Consider the following 19432-nt stretch of genomic DNA (forward strand, 5'->3'; position numbering starts at 1 on the left):
AAATATATGAGCGAGACTTCTTTTCAGGAAGTGCATACGCAATGACAGAAAACCACACCACCACCCCTGAAACCCGCTTTCAAGAAACCTTCTGATCACAAAAAGTATTCAGAGAAGGATTTACAAGAGGTGGTTGATGCACAGATTGCTCAGCTTTTTGACGCACAAAAGAAATCCAAAAAGCACAGCAAAAAGCAGAAAAAAGGCACTGACTTCCCGGGATATTTGGTCGTCAGTCGACATTTGACAAGGCAAAGAAACAAAAGAAGCGTGTTCGATTTGAAGGAGTAGCTAGTTCTTCTTCTTCTTCTTCTTTTGACAGTTCTTCTAGCTCTTCAGATTCGAGCGAAGAAGACAGAAAAGGTAAAAAGTGAAGCAAGAAACAAAGCTTCGGAAAGGGCAAGAAAAAGGCAAAGAAGGCTAAATCTTGCCCAGAGATTGACAGTTCTACTGAGGACTCGTCTACAGACAGCTCAGATCTGGATGATGGAAACTTCTATGCGAATAAGAAGAATTTTTACAAAGCCAACCAGTATGACTTTCTCGAAGATAAAAGCAAGAAAGTCCGAGAGTTTAAGGAAGGTGGCCACTCGATCAAGTTTGATACTTTTTCAGGATACTCAGATGCTTCGAAGGCTTTGTCTTTTATACAACAGTTTGACATTGCTTTTGCGGGAGGACGCTATTCAAAGCACTCCAAGATTCGGAGAGCTACCTCTTACTTTAATGGGAATGCTCGTACTTGGTGGAGTTAAATGGCTGAAATTTAAAAAGCTTTTTATTTCTTCTTGGTTGACGCAAGAATATGAACGAGATATAGGAGCTGCTCGGAACCATCTTCGGATGACCAAGAACGATACAATCAATGCTTATTGTGAAAGATTCTGGAGCTCTTTTCCACCCGCCTCTTCATTCAAGAAGATCTCGTTCAGAGAACAGATTGAGCGGTTCACCTTGGGTCTACCTACAGAGATCCGAGATCACTGCTTGGAACAGAAGTTAGCTTCTATTTAGGAGTTGATGAGTCATGCGAAGCGGGGCTTTGCCATTCACTCTGGCAGTCTGACCTACCCCACAGATGAGGCCATGACACAACGAGCCGAACAGACTTCTGGGAATGAAAGTAGAAAGAAAAAGAGCAACCGAGAGAAAAAGGATGCACGACCCAAGCTTACTCTTGAGGAGAGAGCTCGCTTCATCACAGAGGGGAAGTGCTTCGGATGCGGGAACATAGACATATCTCCGCGACGTGCCCTAAAAAGGCACAGAAAGAACAGAATGATAAAGACGACGACAGGCCTGAGAGTTCGAGAGCAGTTGAGAAACGTGGCAGAAAAGGCAAATAGAAAAGCAGAACTGGTACCACATGGCGTGGGACCTGCACCGAATCTAATGAATGAAAGTACAAACTTTGCCGCTTTTGGGGCAGAGTGAAGGATGAGGAAGCTCTTTTGAAGGAGCCAAGGACAACTTCTTTTCACTTGGAATTGGCGGCTCGATTTGGAATTACGCCCGACAGACTGACGCCACTGGCGGAGGTAGTTCGACTGGCACCCGGATGGGATGTTGCCATTACATCGAGCATTGGCAAACTTCGTTTGCAATGACAGGGGTGTTCAGGGCACGCGAGTGACATTCTACTCAGGATCCCTTGGTACCATAAGAACTACGCCGTGGTTGACTACCGGGCCAAGAAAGCGACTTTGATAAATGAAGGGCTTAGAGATTGTACTTGATGAAGTTCAGTTTTACTCATTCTTTTGGGAGACAACTGAACGATGGATAAAGGTTGAATATATTTTGACCTGATCAAAAGAACGCCAAGATTTTTCTCCACACTCATGCCGATTGCTTTTCAGAGGGCCTGATGATCAAACCATTGATCTGATACTTGGAAGCACGCCACCGAACCGGCCACCTTACTGTGAGCCGAGTACAGAATGAAAAGATTATGAACCCAGTGAAAGACCTCTTGGAAAAGGGTCTTGTCCAGCATAGTACTTCACCGTATTGCTCTCCACTGTTGTTGGATTTGAAGAAAGACGGATCTTGGAGAATGTGCATCGATTATAGCTCTCAACAAAATCACCATCAAGAACAGATTTCCGATTCCTAGGATCGATGATATACTCGACAGGTTACAGGGATCCTCGTGCTTTAGCAGGATTGACTTGAAGAGTGGATATCATCAGATCCGAATCACGCCGGGAGATCGGACGACTTTTGGGTTATTAGAGTTTTTGGTGATGCCTTTTGGCTTAATCAATGCTCTTGCAACATTTAACCGGATGATGGACATGATTTTTCAAGAGTACAGGCTATATGTTGGCACTTTCTTTGATGATATCATTGTTTTCTCCAAGAATGAAGTAGAACACAGAGATCATATGCTTCAGAGATACATTTTTTTTTTGGGGACACTTCGTCTTAGCAACATGAGTGCAAATGGATCCGGCCAAGATAGACACTATCCGTGATTGGCCCGATTTGAAGAATGTCCATGAAGTTGAAAGCTTCTTGGGACTGTGTTCGTACTACAGATGGGTCATTCGAAAGTTTGCAGAGGTTGCTTCCCCTTTGCATATATTGATACAGAAAGGAGTTCCTTTCTCGTGGGGATCCACAGAGGTGACTGCCTTTCAAACATTGAAAGAGAAATTGACTACAGGACCAGATTTGACTTTGCCGGACTTGCAGAAGTCATTTGAAGTATTGTGTGATGCTTATGGTCGTAGTCTGGGTTCGGTCTTGATGCAAGAAGGCCATGTCATTGCTTACGAGAGTCGATTGTTCTCTAGGCCGGACATGACATCACAAATTTATGAGAAAGAGCTTTTGGTGGTTATCCATGCTCTTACTCAGTGGCGGCATTACCTCGGAGTGGATGTTATTGTCTTTACAGACCATCAGAGTTTGCGCTACTTCTTGCTATAGAAGCAGCTTTCGGAAAAGCAGATGCGGTGGGCGAACATCTTGTCACAGTTTCACTTCCAGATTGTCCATGTGCAGGGACAAAAGAATGTGGTGGCAGATGCTTTGTCTCGGAAGCCGTTGGTTCTCGCTATTTCCGTGATACATCATAGGAGCTTCGAGGATATGGTCGATCAGTATGCCACAGATACAGATTTTGCAGATATAGTCACACGGAGACGGGATGGGGAGACAGTAGCTAGATACTCCCTTCGGGAAGGCTACTTGATGGGAAAGACTATGTTGTGCGTTACACAGCCGTTGCGGGAAAAGGTTATGAGTGAATGCCACTGTCCACCTTTTACGGGTCAACGCTGACATTGCTACCACCATGAAGGGGTAGAGAGATACTTCTTTTGGCCGAGACTCAAAAAGGATGTGGAAGAGTTTGTGCGCAGTATGCCAGAAGGTCAAGTTTGACAGGCATAAGGCACAGGAATTGTTACAGCCTTTACCCATACCCACGCGCCCTTGGGAAAATATTGAAATGGATTTCATTTTTGATCTCCCGAGAACACAGAATGATCACGATGATTTTCCGATTACATGGCACGTCTAAGACGATTGTCTCCGACAGAGACCCCAGATTTATGAGTTTGTTTTGGAAGGCAATTTGGGAGAACATTGGCACGCGGTTGCAGTTCTCGTCATCGTTCCACTTGCAGATTGACGGGCAATCTAAGATTGCCAATTCAGTGGTTTTAGGTATATTGAAGTCTTGTACCATGGATCAGAAGACTCAATGGGAAAAGAATTTACCTTTGGTGGAATTTGCCTACAATAACAAGATACACTCTTCGACGGGGAAGATGCCATTTGAGATTATTGAAAGTGCTGCGAAGGTTCCATCCTTCCTGAGCACGAAAGATTAGATATTTGAAGCGGATGAATATTCGCGAGATTTGGATACAGCTTTTGCCAAGGTTCGCGAGACTTTGTAGAAGTCTCAAGAACGACAGAAAAAGGCAGCGGATCGCCATCGTCGCGACTGGAAATTGAAGGAGGATGATTGGGTGCTCTTACGTTTTGAGAAGGCCCGCCTAAGAAAGAAAAAGGGAAAGGAGAGGCTTTTTCCAAAGCTTAGTATGCGATACTATGGACCTTTCCAGATTACTGAAAAGATAAATGATGTCTCCTTTCGATTGAAACTGCCAGATACTTGGAGGATTCACAATGCATTGCATGTGAGTCTCTTGAAACTTGTTAAGGGTGATGTGTCTGATGATGGGGAGCCTGATGAGCAACCCGAAGTGGAAGAAAACGAGGAGACCCTTGTTCCTGAACAGATTTGGGCACATAGGGATACGAAGAAAGGTAAAGTCTGAAGGCGGTTCTTGGTTAAGTTCAAGAACTTTCCTACATGTGATGCGAAGTGGATGGAGGAGGAGGACCTAGCAGATACTCCTCGGATTGTGAAAGTTTACCTCGATGTTTTGGTTTAGCATAGTCTACTCCAAACAGAACCCAGAAATTCAGCTTGGCCGGAGATCTGGTGCAGTGGGATGCACAAGAGGGGAGTCGCTCCGCTCCTTGTCAACAGATGCCTTGATTTTGATATTCTGCTGACTTGATTTTGATACTAAAGTCACCGATGTCTCTTTGAGCTTCAGGGATACTGAGAGCTGACAGTATTTTGCTGTATGACTTTATGAAATGGAATTCCTGATAAAGATACTGATTTGTTCTTGACTTCTTTTGAGTGCAGGAACTGATAGACGAAATGAGTGCAACATTTTGGTCTGATTGATCTCGAATAGACATGGTTGCAATAGGGGTTAGTAAATCGGACATCGATGAGGTCGCGATTGGACCTAGATGTGATTGCTAGCTACATTGCTGATAAATCATGGTCTAAGATCCGAATGAATGTTGAATATCATGTGATGTCCTGTGATGTCTGGTGATGTCTTGTGATGTCGTGAGATGTGACTGTCGATTTTGTACATGTGCTAGATGTGTGTTCCTAGTACGTCGGTACTAACAGTCAGTGTCTACTAAGACGGTTTATGGCTTTTGTCGGTTTTGCAGGTGTAATCGCGGTCGATTACAATGCTTTCAAGAGGGGGGTATGTCACAAAGTGATGACGTGGCTACGGACAATAGAAACCCTAATTTCTGCCAGAAATCCTAAAATTCTTGCAAACCCTAATTTTTGCCATAAACCCTAATTTCTGAAAATTGTGGAGGTGTTTATATATATATATATATATATTTTAATGTGCAACGCAAATCCCAGCTTTTTGCTACGCAAGGATTTTGGATGAGAGAAAGAGAGTTGAATTGCTTTATTTTAACTCTCATTGAGAGAGAGAGAGAATTTGCTTTTGCTTTCAAGCTTTTGGGGCTCTGCTTTTGGGCATCCCTTGTAACCTTTAAATTAGTGGTGAGGGCCTCACTTCTCAGAGCATCTGGACGTAGAGCCTGAGAGTGAAACCCGAGCCACTCTCTTGTACTTTGAACTGATTAATACAAAAAGAAATACCGAAAGGGGCGCCAGTCTTTGGGGCCAATATCTCTAGGCACGGAACTCCGTCGGGCCAGTGCAAATCTATTGTTATCTGTGAATTGTTTTGAAGTGGTTATTTGGTGCTGTCGCGATTGATTCTTGACTTGGAGTGTCCAAGTCTGTTACAGGTTGCTTAGCTTAGGCATGATGACTATGTTGCAAGACAAACACGAGAGAGAGAGAGAGAGAGAGAGAGAGAGAGAGAGAGAGAGAGAGAGAGAGAGAGAGAGAGATAAAATGTTATATTAACGTCTTCGAGAGGCCAAAATGACCTATAAGACCAGAGAAGTTACAATTGGTGAATCTGATACCATGTCTGAGAACGGAAAGTACAAAGAACTAAAACTAAAACACGAAAACACTAAGGAAATGAATCTGAAACTGATATGGAACTGAAACGAGATAGAGGGATGGGGGTGGTGGGTTCAAATGAAATCTCTCATCGGTCGCTGTCAAATCTCATCAATATTCTCCATGGTCAGTACTCTGATTGGGCGTCTTGCATGGTGAACCAAAGTGTTTTGGATCTTTTGTTGCAGCCTTCGTCGATGGTAGGAGACCCTTCAAGGTCGTGGGCGTCTGGATCTGCCTAGCTCAATGGCTCGATCAATCAACGTACCTCTAGTGTGGGTGGGCTTTGAGATCTATTGTGATGACTGCTCCTTTGGCTCTCCCTTGGCTGGTGTAAAGAAATCTGTGATCTGTCTCTGAGACTCTCTCCCTTGATGTCCTCAACAAGCTCTCCCTAAGTCTGCATAGCTCTAGTAGAAACAATCCGAGACATCTCTGAACCTCGTACCTCATGACTCTACGCTCTGAACAGACAGTGGAAGCGGCCTCGTATCTCATAGTACGCCGGGCAATGACATGTGTAGTGCAGCTCTGTCTCTGGCTCTAAGCGACATAAGTGACATATCTCCTCGAAATCGACCAGTCTCAATCTGGAGCTGATGTGAGGATGTGCGTATCTGCCCAATAGCGCATCGTATCTTATGAACTGCAAGATCTCCCATAATGGTCTATTGAGGGTCCCACATACCTGAACTCCGTAGAGCATAGCTGAAGTAACTAGAGTGTCGAAAAGCCAGAGCTTTGTTCGCAGTTCTTGAAATTGAACCTGGGAACACATCCTCTCCAATTCTCCGTAGGTTGCATAGACTCTCGTCAGTCTAGTCTCTTATGCTCTCCTAAGTGAAAACACCGGTCCACTGAAGACTACCCCAAGATATGTGTATGCATCTGTGTACTCCACAGTCTCCTGGCCATACGTAAATATGGGTGCTGACCTCCTGACTCACTGTGATATGGTGTTGAACACCATAACCTTGGTTTTCCCAAGGTTGAGAGACAATCCACTTTCACGAGCAAATGTGTGCAAAGCATCTAAATGACGTTGCATTCCTTCTGAAGAGTCAGAAATCAACACAATATCATCAGCATATAGTAACAACCGAATCCATGTCCCTGCTAGCTGAGCCCCTCTATCTCCCTGTCGCTCTACATAGTCTGAAAACTCATCCACATACATCCCAAAAAGAGTCGGAGATAGGGGGCATCCCTACTTCACTCCAATAGTGGATTGGACCACGTCAGACATTTCCTCAGTAGTGCATACCCGGCCCATCACTGCCTGTATAAAGCCAGAATACCCCATATCAGCTCTATAGGCACACGCATGTCCTGTAGTCTGCGTATAAGTCTGGCTCTCGGCACTGTGTTAAAAGCTTTGCGGAAATCCACAAAGCTACAATAGATCCTCTTGCCATGGTGTCTACCCTCCTCAAAAATAGCCTTGAGTGTGAGAATCTGGTCAAGAGTGGAGAAACCTCTCCCGAATCCTGCTTGCCCTGGTGCTCGTATGCCCTCTCGCTCTGCCCATCTACTCAGCTCCTGCTCAAGAACGGATGCATACAGCCTAGCCAATGCGTGACCAACCACGATGGTGCGATAATTCCCGGGAATCATGGGATCTCTTGACTTGAAAATAGGCACAATCGTAGACATACTCCAAGTCTCAGGAAAGCCTTCATACATGGCTCGATTAAACATCATAGCAAGAAGCTTTGCAAGCATAACTCTGGCATGGATGAAGTGCTCTGCTACCAGACCATCATGATCATGTGCTCTCCATGTCTTCATCCTGTCAATGGCTTTCCTTACCTTCTCGGTAGTAAAGAAAGTACATGTCTCAGTGCATGTCTCTAGTGGGTCCGACAAAGATGGCTGCCCTGATGCTGTGTAGAGAGGTGTGGCATATTCCCCCCATGTCTCCGTAGAGGTGATGGCTGGTGGTGGTGAATGCTCATGGAATAGCCTTCATGCTTCGCCTGAGTCTTGACTCATAAATAGCTAATACAGATCCCGCTCTAGCTGAGATAGATAAGCCCTTTTCTTTCCTCGCACTAGGTGGCGAAAGATAATCCGTGACTGTCTATGTGTGGTAATACCCATGAGCACTTCCCTCTGTAATTTGATCCTCGTCTCTCTACACTCCTCATCATACCAACTGTCTTGGGGCATGCTCCCAGATCGTCTTCGTGTAGGCTGACTGTGGGGGTATGCCTCTGATGCTGCATCATGGAGCGTCTCTGTCAATATCTGAGTGAGTTCATCTAGTGGCCGTCCCGGCTCCTGGGTGCATAGCTGCCTGTATATCTCATCCATATACACAGAATCCGTCTCTCTCATGAAGGTATACCGAGGGTGTGTGGGGACCTCTCCTAATGGAGCTGTGCTGAACTGAAACGTAAGAGTGAAAGACAAGATAGCATGATCAACTACTACTCCAACTGGCCTAGTGCCCACCTTGAAATCCTGAAAGAATGGAATGAGACCTGGCTGGGCCATAACATAATCCACTGTACTAGCACCAAAAACCTCCAGCTGTAGAAAATCTCTGTAGGCCATTCAAAATGGCCAATCCATGTGCAGTTCCCATATCTATCAAGTATCTGCCATACTCAATGTACTCGTCATCCTCTGATAGTCTGGATAGGCCAATCTCTATAATGTCCAGCTCCCTAAGCATCTCCTCGGAAGTATCATAGAATATTGTCTGGTGATGGGCAGTCTTAGCATTGAAGTCCCCTAGTATCTGTCACTATCCCTGGAAAACTCCCATATGTCATTATCCAAAATAGCAAAGGGGGACTGTCCTCTAGGTGATGCATATACTGACGTACTAGGAGGAAAATAACAAATAGCAATGTAGAGGTATTTGCCTGTCTCTGTCCGTAGCCTCACCCACATGTACCTAGCTTGCTCATCCTTGCGCTCTATATATATCAATGGCTGCAACTCCTCCGTGAATAAAACTGCCACTCCCCTTGAGCCCCGTCCTCAATGCTTTGATATGGTCTCTTGTCTGCAAGCTGTCTCCCATCTATATCCGTTCACCTGTGGCATGGTTTGCTGAGGGGCTTGATGTGTCTCAGAATAGAAATTAATGTCTCTCCAAGTGAAACTATCCTCAAAGGCACCTACATCAAAGACGAAATGACCCATTACAATTCCAGGCTGCCATCTTTAGTGTGGTCCTATAGGTCTTGCATCGTCATGCGGAGCGTCGCTCCAATATCACCACCCTTCCATCACAGTAAAAAGTAATCTTCCCTTTTTCCCTTGCCGCTCTAATTTCTGGCAGTACCTCTTGCATATGAGCAATCTCCGAGAGGGTGAGGTCATCTCCAAGAAAGATGCATGTCTTCTTTAGAGTCGGTCTCTTCTTCAAGAATTCCTTCTTCGCTTCCATGGAGGGGAAACGGAGAATGAGTGCCCTTTCCTTCGAGGTTTCCCCTTTGCTCCCACTTTTCTTATTGCCCACTCTCCAAGCCCTCGTATGCGTTTGCTCATTAACCTCCACCATAGTCATGAGGTCTCTCACCTCTTCATCCACACTATCTTGGTCTCTGAGGCCACATATCCTAACGTGCAAGGCATGCACACGTCTCCTTTGCTCCTTTTCTAGTGTCAAGTTAATGATGGTTGGTGTGGGGGTTATTTCTGTGCCCTTTTCTTACTTGACAATCTCGATCCATTTCTCGGCCTCGTTTGCTTTTTGTTGGGTCTTTGTGATGACATCTACCCACGAGGTTATCATTTCTTTTTGTTGCTCCTCGCCTTCTTTGATGGCCCGCACTTGTTCTTTAATCATATTGAGCTCCTCAATTACTGAGGGTTGAAGCTCTCCCTCTTCGAGGACATTTTGCGATCATACCTCTGCAAGCTCCCGTTCACCTGTGGCATGGTTTGCTGAGGGGCTTGATGTGTCTCAGAATAGAAATTGATGTCTCTCCAAGTGAAACTATCCTCAAAGGCACCTACATCAAAGACGAAGTGACCCATTACAATTCCAGGCTGCCATCTTTAGTGTGGTCCTATAGGTCTTGCATCGTCATGCGGAGCGTCGCTCCAATATCACCACCCTTCCATCACGGTAAAAAGTAATCTTCCCTTTTTCCCTTGCCGCTCTAATTTCCGGCAGTACCTCTTGCATATGAGCAATCTCCGAGAGGGTGAGGTCATCTCCAAGAAAGATGCATGTCTTCTTTAGAGTCGGTCTCTTCTTCAAGAAGTCCTTCTTCGCTTCCATGGAGGGGAAACGGAGAATGAGTGCCCTTTCCTTCAAGGTTTCCCCCTTGCTCCCACTTTTCTTATTGCCCACTCTCCAAGCCCTCGTATGCGTCTACTCATTAACCTCCACCATAGTCATGAGGTCTCTCACCTCTTCATCCACACTATCTTGGTCTCTGAGGCCACATATCCTAACGTGCAAGGCATGCACACGTCTCCTTTGCTCCTTTTCTAGTGTCAAGTTAATGATGGTTGGTGTGGGGGTTATTTCTTTGCCCTTTCTTTCTCGACAATCTCGATCCATTTCTCGGCCTTGTCTGCTTTTTGTTGGGTCTTTGTGATGACATCTACCCATGAGGTTATCATTTCTTTTTGTTGCTCCTCGCCTTCTTTGATGGCCCGCACTTCTTCTTTAATCGTATTGAGCTCCTCAATTACTGAGGGTTGAAGCTCTCCCTCTTCGAGGACATTTTGCGATCATACCTCTGCAAGCTCTTTCTTGAGTAGTGCGATCTCCTCATCTTGGGCCTTCACACGATCCTCAAGTGTATGTATTGTGCTTTCCTGGGCCGACACGCACTCGTCGAGTGCCTTTATAGTGCCTAGAAGGTGGCGATTAATCTTGTTGATGGACTCGCTCATTTCTTCTTTGTTTCCTCATGTTTGAAGGGCGCAAAAGGAGAGAGAGAGGAAGAGAATTTTGAAGAGAGAAAATCGACTATCAAGCCATGACAAAGAGCAGCAAGGGATCACTGTGTGTGCACTTCTTCAATGCCTGCTATGCAATGCTGCTATGCAGCACTGCTCACCATACTCTTTTTTTTCTCTCTACGTGTGTAGGCTCTCTCTCTCTACGCTCTCTCTCTCTCTACACGTGAGAGAGATGCTACGAGGGGGGGGGTGGGGCAGCAAGGGGGGGTAGCGCGAGGGGGTGGGGCTGCAGGGAGAGCGCGAGGGGGCGGGGCTGCAGGGGAGCGCGAGGGAGGGAGGAGGGGGGGAGGGACTGTAGGGAGAGCGCGAGAGGGCGGGGCTGCAGGGGGAGCGCGAGGGGGCGGGATTGCAGGGAGAGCGTGAGGGGCTGCAGAGAGAGGGAGGGCGTAAGGGGCTGGGCGGGCTGGCTGGACTGGCAGCAGGGGGGAGAGCGCGAGGGGCTGCAGAGAGAGAGAGGAGAAGGGTGGGGCGGGGGGAGATGACAGTGGCAATGGTGATACTGGCATAGGCAATTATGAGAGACTTCACAACACAAACAAAAGCACAAGATGGGAACTCACTGTGAAGGAACGAAAAATGTCATCAGAACAAAGGCTGCTGTCTCTTTGTAGTGCTTTTCGCCTAAGTTTTGCTCGCCCAAAAGTCAGTGAAATGCATCGAAGACCCTCAGCCATGCTTCTTTCTCTCTCTCAAAAAAAAGGGCCATGTACGTATCGATCCGTTCGGCCATACGGTACGGATCCGTACATACGTTTTGAAACAACCTTGGTGGAGGCAGAGGATGGACCTGGCTAGCCTCAGCGAGGGTCTAGGGGTTACAACCAAGTTTCGAGGACTATTGCTAGAGTTTCAGCGGCATATTACAAAGATTGGAAGTAGTATGGGCATTGTTTAGAGTGAGGGTCATGCACCATCCGATCACCCTTAGATTGATTCTTCATCCATCTCTCATGAAGAATCCTCCATTGTATCTCTTTAACCACTATATATGGAGGTGAAGTGATATTTTTTGTTGGTTTATCAGGACACTGTTGTGTATGTGGTAGAGCTAGTAATATGGCAGATGGATGCACTAAGAGGGCTGAGCATCCAGAGCAGAGACATCGTACGATGTCTCAGGAGAGACGGGCAGAGGTGTCATGAGGTTCTAGGAGGTCAGAGGCTGGAGGAGAGAAGCAATGAAGAGGGGGTGATGCATTTGTTTTTCTTTATATTTGTTCTTGTTTTTGGTTTACCGGCGGTTTTTTCTTTGGCTGTGGTTTCTGTGTGTTGTATGAGTGATGGGTACGGTCGTAGAGTTTGGCGTATTTTCCCCCTCTTGGATCATAGAAGAATGAGGAAATCTGAGAGAATTTTAAGAAATAGTCTTTGCCATTTATGGTAAATTTGTGGGTTTCTTGGGATCAAACCTCTGTGGTCATCGGCTTTTGCACAGCCACAGTCATCCGACCTCCCATTGCTATCCACTTCCACTAAGGCGGTGAAAACCAACGGGGATTGGACCAATGTGATCTCGCCTTGATGTTGGCGGTCTGGCTTATGGAGAAGAGACCAAGGCCTTCTCTAATCAAGAGTCACACCTGCATGAAAATCTTGCATTGGCCCTTGTACACTAACGTTGACTTTAAATTAGAGATGAGAAAAACGTATAGTCTAATCTCAATCGAGAGATAGAGCGACTTGGAAAGGCCGTATGACTTGAGGAGCATGTCAGCCGCCAAACTTTAAGGCCAACATTGTACTTACTGGCACTTTCCTTTCGGGAGCCTCTCTTCCGCCAGGCAGGGTAAGTGCCTGCAGTGCCCAATTTTTCTGGGGGAAGTGCCTAACGGCCTCAAAGCCCTTGAGATGTTTATTTTAATAGAAGATGTTCTCTTGTTAAAAAGGAGAGAGAGAGAGAGAGAGAGAGAGAGAGATTCTTGCTTTCAATTTTTATGCAGGCTTTTCAAAGGGCTGCGCTAAAAACGCTTTACAATACCTTGGACTTTGCACAGACCGGCCTTATTGCATCCGTTTTCCTATTCAAGGTAAGATTCATGCTACAGAGCAGTTCAGCGACTATTTGTAGTTTTGAAGAGGACTTGCTAGTGATTTGGTAAAGTAATCTCTAAAGGGTTCCATATTCCAAGAATATTTTTCGACTGAATGTTTCTAGATTAAGCAAAGAGGTTATTGCCACATTTTTATTGAGACGCATGTTGCTATTTGGTCATATTCCTATTAATCCCAAAAACTGTCAAACATGCTGATCCTGACCACAAAGATAGTCTCAATATTATTCACATCTAAAATTCACAGCGGCAGTAACATTTGGCTCCATGTTAGTATGGTCAGGTCAAGTTACTTACGCTCGTTTATCTTTGTAGATGATGGAGTGGTGGTACCAGTCTGCAGAAGAAAGAGTAACTGCGCCAACCATATATCCAGCTCCTCCACCACCCCCTGCACCCAAGGTATAAGCTAAGAAGTTTGTTGATTGGTAACGCTATTGTCCAATAGTGTTGCTATTCAGTATAGTGAATCTTAGGAAGTGACCTCTAATTTTTGTTCTTGCTTAATGCAAAGGTTGCTGAGAAGGGAATACCTTTACCAAAAGACAAGAGAGTTTGCCCACTTTGCATGAAGAAACGGACCAATCCTGCACTCGTTGCTTCCTCTGGATTCGTCTTTTGCTACCCTTGCATTTTCTCTTATGTATCGCAGGTCAGTATTGTACTGGTATGCTTATTCTACAATGGAAGTTGCTCGTCTTGCTCGAGGGTTGTGATGCTCTAATTTACATTTTGCAGTACAATCGGTGCCCAGTGACCCTTGTACCAGCAGCTGCCAACCAAATAAGGCGACTGTTTTATGACTCATAATCGAAGTTATGTCCATCTAAAGTAGTCAGCAACCCATTTGGGATATATGGTTGATTCTCCTCCTGTAACATGATCCCATACAAGTGTATTGAGAGAACAAAAAGGGAATTTTTGAGGGAATGCAGGAAGCACCCATCGGAATTTGTAACATAAGAAAAAAAGAGGTATTTGTTGTTGTCAAGGCAGATGAAACTCCCTATTTATGTGTTACTAATCAATCTCACAGAGCCAATGAAATAATGATTGCCCTATACTTATGATGGATCTGTCAGTGTGGCTAATAAGGTTTTCATGCATTGAAACCACATGCTTCACCACTTCCCAATGAGGGTCCTCAACTTTTGGTATCATCCGAGATTTGCGCACATACCTGAATACTAATGATGTCATCCTTATTGTGAAGTGGGTCTTTTTTCTCCAACTCAGAAATGTGTCGTAATAATAATATTGGAAACTCAAGAAATGATTTGGATTTGCAACTTCGAGCAGACTGAATTTCCCTTTTTTATGCAGGAAGGCCTAACAGTTCTATGAGATCGACATCATCAACACATGATCCAAATGTCCAATAAGAAAATATAAATGCAGTGTCAAACACTAGAAAATTGATGACCAATAAGAAAATATAAAAGACTGGTGTATAAAAAACTAAAATGTGAACAAATAGATATAGTTTGACTAAGAGTCCAGAATATTCCCGTCAAAAAAGAATCTGTCCATTTATACGAGATGTCGTTTGAACTTTCTCCATAAGATCAATAATTCCATTGTATTATGCTTTCAAAATCCTCACGTTAAGGGATCAAACAATCAAACCTCATTAGCAACTAGTCTTATTGCAATATTCATTCCCATGTTTCAAAAACTAGTTAGTATAGATTTTGAGACCAAAATTAAAGCCAGTGTCCATGGCCGCTTAAATCATGCCAACTTTATCTTCAAAAGTAATAAATTAAATCTTTGCTACACAATATTCTAGGTCCTTATCTGTAAGGTACACATTATTTACACTAGCTATTAGCCTATCATAGCAAGTATCAATATGATGTCACCCTAAAAACACCTACATGTACAGCCAGTCAATTTTAAAAGTGTAATCCCAAAACCATTTTTAGTGCCAGTGAGAAGTGAACCAATTATCTAATTTTGCTATACCAATCCAAGTTATGAGCAAAGCATTTCTATTACTAATGGGAGAATAAAAGCAAAAAATCCAGCCAAAAGTATTCCAAACAAGCCAGATTGACTTGGTATTTCAAGGATCCGAAATAAGAACCAATGAGGTAAGTAGCATTAACAGAGTTTAGTAAAAGCCATAATCCAGTGTAACCAAACCTAGATTCTTAGTAATATGTACCATGTTAAAGCATTCTCGATTTTCAGAAAAAGCTAGATCACCTGTTCTTTGTCAAATATAACCCCCAACCCGCCAATCAAACAACACGAGGACATGGATCTGAGGTAGCAAGGATGAGGACAAACCCATCTTTTTTTGTGCCCATGAAGGCATGCCCAACAAATTAAACCTTTCTTTAACCATAAGGCACCTCAATAATATTCCAGATGCATAGTTGAAAACCCATACCCTTCTCACAATAAGATGATTAAAGTCCACAGCAATCAGTGACCCACGACGTATCAACCCTTAAATTATTTACATTCACTCTCCCATGTTCTTGAAAGTAGAAAAACACCAACAATTCAAGCCTAAGCGAGGGATGGAGAAAATCCCTCACCTTTATAAAAGCATCCAGGCTTGGTCTTGGCAGGGCAACTCGTAGCTAACACTCCTCGAATGCATAGCCACTTATGTGTGTGAGTTTCTGGGAGTTGGTAGAAGCATCCCATCAATGTAAAGCTTTGTAAATCTAGCAATCGGAGGCAGTGTTGATCATCAGATTCTTTGGGGGGAATTATCTGGGTGGGGAAAAACAACCATATAATCATCGCACGAGTGAGTCACAAACCATCGAGGCAAAGCCTACAATAGGAAGTAGCACAGTAAGAAAATTGGGAAAAGGAAACGTAAACATTGCCATACCTTCAATAAGCCAAGCCATAGCTAGTGGAGCGCAATCATGATTAAGAGGAGGAAGGCACCTCTATGCACTATGAGTGTGAGTCCGTTAGCCAATTAGAAGGAAAAGGAGGCAATCGGGTACAATACTGAAGATGCAAAATCACACCACAGAGAGGAAAAGAGGATAGAGCCATGCGGTATATCCTTGGGCAGAGAGGGGAACGCGATACAATGAGTAGCATGTCTCGATAATTGCAGGTCAAAGAGCAAGGGAGAAAAAAGTTTGGGCTATATTAAAGTGTCCATACTTAAGTATTAAATGTGAAAACCCACCTAGAGAAGGGTCACTCCCACTGGGTGGTAGACAACCAATAAATGGGCCCCCAAGGGTGAAGTGCTAGGTAAAGACTCGTACTAATCATCCACAAGACAATATCATAATCAGCCCCAATAAGCATAGCATGAGACATATTCTCCCATAGAGGCTAGTGCAAGGTAAAGACTTCTGGTAATCACTCTCCATAGAGGAGATTACAAGAATCATGGTGAACACCCACAAGACACTATATTCATTAGCTCCATTATGCATATCATAAGCTAGAATTGCCCATAGAGGGAAGTGCAAAGTAATAACCCATGGTAATCACCCGCAAGACAATAAAACCATTCGCTATATCAGTAGTTGAAGTGTAAGTGTGTGTGTAACTAGATGAAACAATCACAGACACATGAAGTGAAAATGTGGGTGTGTATGTGTGTGTGTGTGTGATATGTCTCACCTAGCTATCCATTCATTGAAGCTATTGTGGATGTCGTGATAATCAAGCCATGATCAAAGATATACTAAAGATCAACAAACTAAATTTACTGCAAAAAAGTCATACTCTATCCCCTACCTATGCCTTGCCTTGGAGTGGGGCACTAGATGAAGCAATCCGATGTTGGTGCGAGATTATTTCTTGCAGTGCCCCTTTCCAAGGCAAGGCATAGGTAGGGGAAAAAACTCCATTTGAGTTGTTGAAATAAATGTTTCCAATACACAACAAAGTTTACACGCAACGTTTATACACAAAGGTCAATGCCACAATCAAGTGGATTATACACATAGCTCAAATCCGTAGCAGAGTTTACATGCAGCATTGTATACATGTAGCTCATCTACCATTTGATCTCCCAAAGGATTGCGCATCTTGGGTCATTTATTGAAATTGTCTCGTGTTGATGCAAGACTGCTTTAGGCAATGGCTTGCGATGTGTAGGCCTTAGGGAGATGTAAGGAGAGATGAGATTCCATTCAAAAACTAGTTGGTGGGAGATGAAAGTGCATAGCTAGATGGCAGATGTGACACTAAAGATGCGCTAGACAGGAATAGCCAACAACGGGAGTGAAGGGGATACGCTTGACAGAAATGATCGAAGACGGGATCTGTAGAGCAAGATCTAGCTCCGTGAAAGAAATGAGATGCAAGTAGAGGGAGAGAATCAGACAGAGCCAACGGAAAAAAAACTTCATATATAAATCAAATTCACAAGCAAATGCACACATTAGATGCCTCCATATGTTGAGATAATCTAGCCATGATCAATCCAAAACAAAACATCAATACATTAAAATTTTTGAGATGTCAGTGACATTGTACCCCTCAACCTAAGTCTCTCTCCATAGCTGGACTCTGATTGAAATTGTCATGCGGTGGCACGAGACTATTTCAAGTGAGTCCAGCTCCGGAGAGAGACTTAGGTTTAGGGGCATACCCATTTTAAGTTGGGTATATACATACATGCATGCTTGAAGTTTTGTTAGTAGAACTCTGAGGGTCAATGCCCCATCGACGTTAGCCACAAATGCATTTGATGGACAATGCAAGCATCTTGTGAAGGATTTAGAATACACAGAGCATTCAATACATCAACTCTTTCAATACCACAGCTTGTTGAATACACCAAGCATAAAAAGTAACTCCCCTTTTATCTTCCTTTGCTTACACATCTCGGCCACTACGTTAGATAATCCCACATTCGACTCAAGATTGTTTTAGGTAGTGGCCCGACATGCGTAAACAAAGGAAGATGAAAGGATACAAGCGCCTCAAGCAAAAACCCACAATAAATACATGGTCGGAAGGTACAGTTTGGGAGCCATGATGAAAGGAGAGCTCCAACGATGCTTGATGCAAATGGCCAAAGACGGCATCTAAGATAGGGCCACACAAATCATGGATGAGAAGGAAGGACTGAGAGAGCGATGGAGTGTAGAGGAATAGATCTTTAGAGCTGATAAAGGAAAGGATCTCTAGAGAGTGTTTTTTTTCTTAAAGGATGGAGAGGAAAGCCCCTATTTACCTCTTTGTCGTAGAAGTGAATATAAACAACCTAAAATTGTTTGCCCCAAATTTTGAATTTTAAAACTGTGGATAGTGTGATGCAGGTAAAATAGAACCAATATTTTTCTTTTCTCAAGATTATTATTTTCCTCTACCAAAAGTGGTCTCTATTGCACTTGTGGACTGTTGTTGTTTTGTCTCTGCAAGTAGGTCATCATATCTGTATTTTTGGTCCCGAGCATACGCAAAAACTTGTGCTTATGTTTGATCATCTATATCACACCTTCACTATAGAAGCATTGAAAGAGAATTTTGAAATGGAAAATGAAAACTTTGCTTTGTGCCCACTTACATTGCTAGGTGAGCAAGTCAAACTTGAGCCTGTTTTCAATGAAGCAAATGAGTTGTTTTACCTTTTGGATCATAAATATTTATAATTCTGCAAGGTTAAGGTTGTTGACCATCAATCAACAACATTTGTTGTTGCAAAAGAATCTCCAATCATTATTGAAGATGGGTACAAAGATACAAGCCCCGCATGCATCAAAGGTGTACTCGAAATATATATATCATGCTCTCGTCTTTCCAAATGTGGTTAAGATTATGAGAATGTCTACTTTATATGATGGCTACATTTCATATGAACTTAATCCACCATTTTTTTTTTTGCTATGTACGGGATGCATTAGAGATTTGATGGACATGTTTGGACAGAGTATGTAACATGTAGCAGTGATTTGTTTAAGGGTATAGTTTGTTTTAGCCATTGTGGAGGGCATTTGAGATGCTCCAATGTGGAATTTTCTTACTTCAAAGGAAGGAAACATTTAATGATTCTTAGTGGTGAGCAAGATTAGCATGTGCTCCACATAAAGCTATGTTGGATGTAGAGAAGGGAGGATGTGCATGTTTTCAATGTTGTCAAATGCCCGATAGTTGTCCAATAGTTATATATTATTGTATTCCTTTTGAAAAGACCAGTGTTACTAGATGTGTATATACATTTAGGGTTTTACAAAAACGTTGTTGAGGGGAAGAGCAAAAATATAGACAAGGCTATATCTGATGCCCTGATGCATAGAGCTATCATTGATACTCTAACAACTACCAAACAAATAGAAAGAAAAATAGTGAAAGAACTCAATATGGATAAGATTTTGTCTCAAGCATATGATGTTGTCTGGTAGATGATGAGTTCTCGAGTTTTCTTGATGTTGTCACCCGATTGTCAAATAAAGCAGCATGTGTAGAGGACCTTAGAATTAACTAAATGAGCAAAAGGCATCACAACTTTTGGGATGAGTCTATTTTGACTCTAAAGGCTAGATCAAGGTATCGTTTTCTTCATAGTGTTCTCTTTCCAAGTCAACTTGGACCTGGATAGCAACCGCATATATTTAAGGATGTATACTATGGGGCTAGGCAGTGGTTGATCTAGTAAACCGCATGATCCTAGGAGGAAATTTGT

General features: G+C 43.5%; 1 protein-coding gene across 3 annotated transcripts in view; it reads left to right on the forward strand.

Moving 5' to 3' along the window:
* The window catches only part of LOC147447723 (peroxisome biogenesis protein 12-like), a 57833-nt gene extending 43947 nt beyond the window's left edge, over positions 1-13886 (forward strand). For all 3 annotated transcript variants that reach the window (XM_086523439.1, XM_086523438.1, XM_086523437.1), the window contains 4 exons: positions 12700-12786; positions 13126-13212; positions 13325-13462; positions 13549-13886. In XM_086523439.1, coding sequence (XP_086379565.1) covers positions 12700-12786; positions 13126-13212; positions 13325-13462; positions 13549-13620 — 384 coding nt within the window. In that variant the 3' untranslated portion in view covers positions 13621-13886. The remainder of the gene's footprint in view (positions 1-12699; positions 12787-13125; positions 13213-13324; positions 13463-13548) is intronic.
* Positions 13887-19432: the final 5546 nt, after the last annotated feature.

The sequence above is a fragment of the Adiantum capillus-veneris genome, chromosome 11 (assembly GCF_014529385.1).
Source record: "Adiantum capillus-veneris isolate H3 chromosome 11, ASM1452938v2, whole genome shotgun sequence".
In the NCBI taxonomy this organism is placed as follows: domain Eukaryota; kingdom Viridiplantae; phylum Streptophyta; class Polypodiopsida; order Polypodiales; family Pteridaceae; genus Adiantum; species Adiantum capillus-veneris.